The 1,841-nt window shown below is 39.4% G+C and overlaps 1 protein-coding gene across 1 annotated transcript in view; it reads left to right on the plus strand.

Moving 5' to 3' along the window:
• The first annotated feature begins 195 nt into the window (after positions 1-195).
• Positions 196-1,841, plus strand: part of LOC104402355 (RNA-binding protein 38-like) — a 13,256-nt gene continuing 11,610 nt past the window's right edge. The window contains 2 exon segments of the mRNA XM_010010225.1: positions 196-313; positions 910-964. Of these exon segments, the coding sequence (XP_010008527.1) occupies positions 196-313; positions 910-964 (173 nt within the window).

A 1,841-nucleotide genomic window follows, 5' to 3' on the forward strand; every position in this document is an offset into this window, starting at 1 on the left:
GCGAGGGGGGAACGCTCTTTTCCATCAAGTCACCAGGACCTCTTCCCGTCTTGCTTTGCAAGCGAGACCGCAGTAAGCGGAGTTTAGCTCCTGATTCAAAATAGAACAATAAATAAAGTCCACTTAGTGCTTGTTGCTGGAGTGTTTACAAAGTGCTGTCGCTACAAATAAGGCTGTGCTTCTCTCCAGGTGACTATGGCAGACAGAGCTGCGGCTGAAAGAGCGTGCAAAGACCCAAATCCCATCATTGATGGCAGGAAAGCGAATGTGAACCTGGCCTATTTGGGAGCAAAACCAAGGAGTATTCAAACTGGTGAGGCACCCAGGAGATTCCATCTCTCTCTATTAGAATAACTTATAAGACAAGGAAACTAGTTACTCAGGCTGGATTAATCTGATCTGGCGATGCGTGCTGATCGTTCATAGTTCTGATTGTTGACAGAGGACACTGTCCAGTCCAGTTACCTCTTCCATATCATCTTACTCATACCTGTTACACTAGTGTTATGCATCTAAGTTCATATGACTGAGTTAAAGCTAATCCATTTTGCTGTTATCCCCTTCGCTACATCCATATTAACAGTAAGATCCAGTTCATCTGCCCTTTGGTTTAATGACCGCAGTACCCGATGTGTAAAACGAGGCGCGATACCCCATTGTCTGTTCCATAACAGCACTTTCACGCCGATCTTTAATCTGAATTCCCATCTGCTGCTCCTGCGTATCACATACACATATTAAAATTAACTTGCTTCTAAATGGGGCTCTAAATTTGCTCACATGAATAGCAGATAAAATACATGTACGTGTGGTCCGAGGTGGAATTATGCACGTATATTAAGAGCTGAATGGTTCAGTGGATGCCATTCGTTAATATTTATATTTCTCTTTTTTCTGAACATGTTTTAGGTTTTACCATAGGTGTGCAGCAGTTACATCCGGCCTTCATTCAGAGACCCTTTGGGTAAGTGCAAACGTTTCTTAACAGTCTGTTTGAAATCAAATTCATGAATCAACTTCCTCGTGATTTAAAATGTGTGAAAAAAGCCTTTTAACCATCAAGAGTGGACAGTTTCAGCAGCTGCTGTTAATGCTCAGAGTACTTTATTTCTGGTGGAGATTTCTGAGGTTTTGTGCCTTTGTCAGCTTTAATGTAATTCCCAAAGATTCTCCTTTATCCTCAGTAAATCTTAGTCATAATAAACCCAGTGCATTACTTGCTGCTTTGCCAACTTCAAGAATTCAAATAAATGGAAAATAGTTTCTCTATTATAGTACTTAAGGTGTCAAAACAATTAAGCAAATTCTGTTCTCATGTGTCTCAAATAAGATCTACTCCCTCTGTGCCATTTCCCACATAATAATGCTTAGGATACAGTTTTATCCTAGAAAACAAATTGCATTAGAAAAAAAGTCTGTTACTTAATGAAAGTAACATTAGGTCAAAAATTGATTTTGGACAGATGTTATACAAGGCTTGAATAGCCTGCAAAAGTGGGCTTTTGTCTGCTGTTTTCAATAGCTTATACCATCCCTACTCGGTTAGAAAAGTCCTCTTTTTATACATCTAATAGGATCTGGCAGCTGCTCGGCAAAAGACAAGTGTGCTTCATGAGAACAATAGTGACTGTCATACTGCCTTCATTTAACTGTTTAATGATTGATGCCATTCTTTTTTTACACCATTTCAGAAAGTGAATATTGATAGGGAGGTTTTATTATTATTTTCTAAGAGCATTAAGAAAGTAGGTGCATTTTTTAAAGCTTTTGAGCACCGCTCTGTTGTGGGTTTTGTGTGCCTCTGATATAAATAGATGGGATTTTGGCCTTTGTCAGCAGGA

Source organism: Nestor notabilis, unplaced genomic scaffold, assembly GCF_000696875.1.
Source record: "Nestor notabilis isolate BGI_N333 unplaced genomic scaffold, ASM69687v1 scaffold2242, whole genome shotgun sequence".
Taxonomy (NCBI): Eukaryota; Metazoa; Chordata; class Aves; order Psittaciformes; family Psittacidae; genus Nestor; species Nestor notabilis.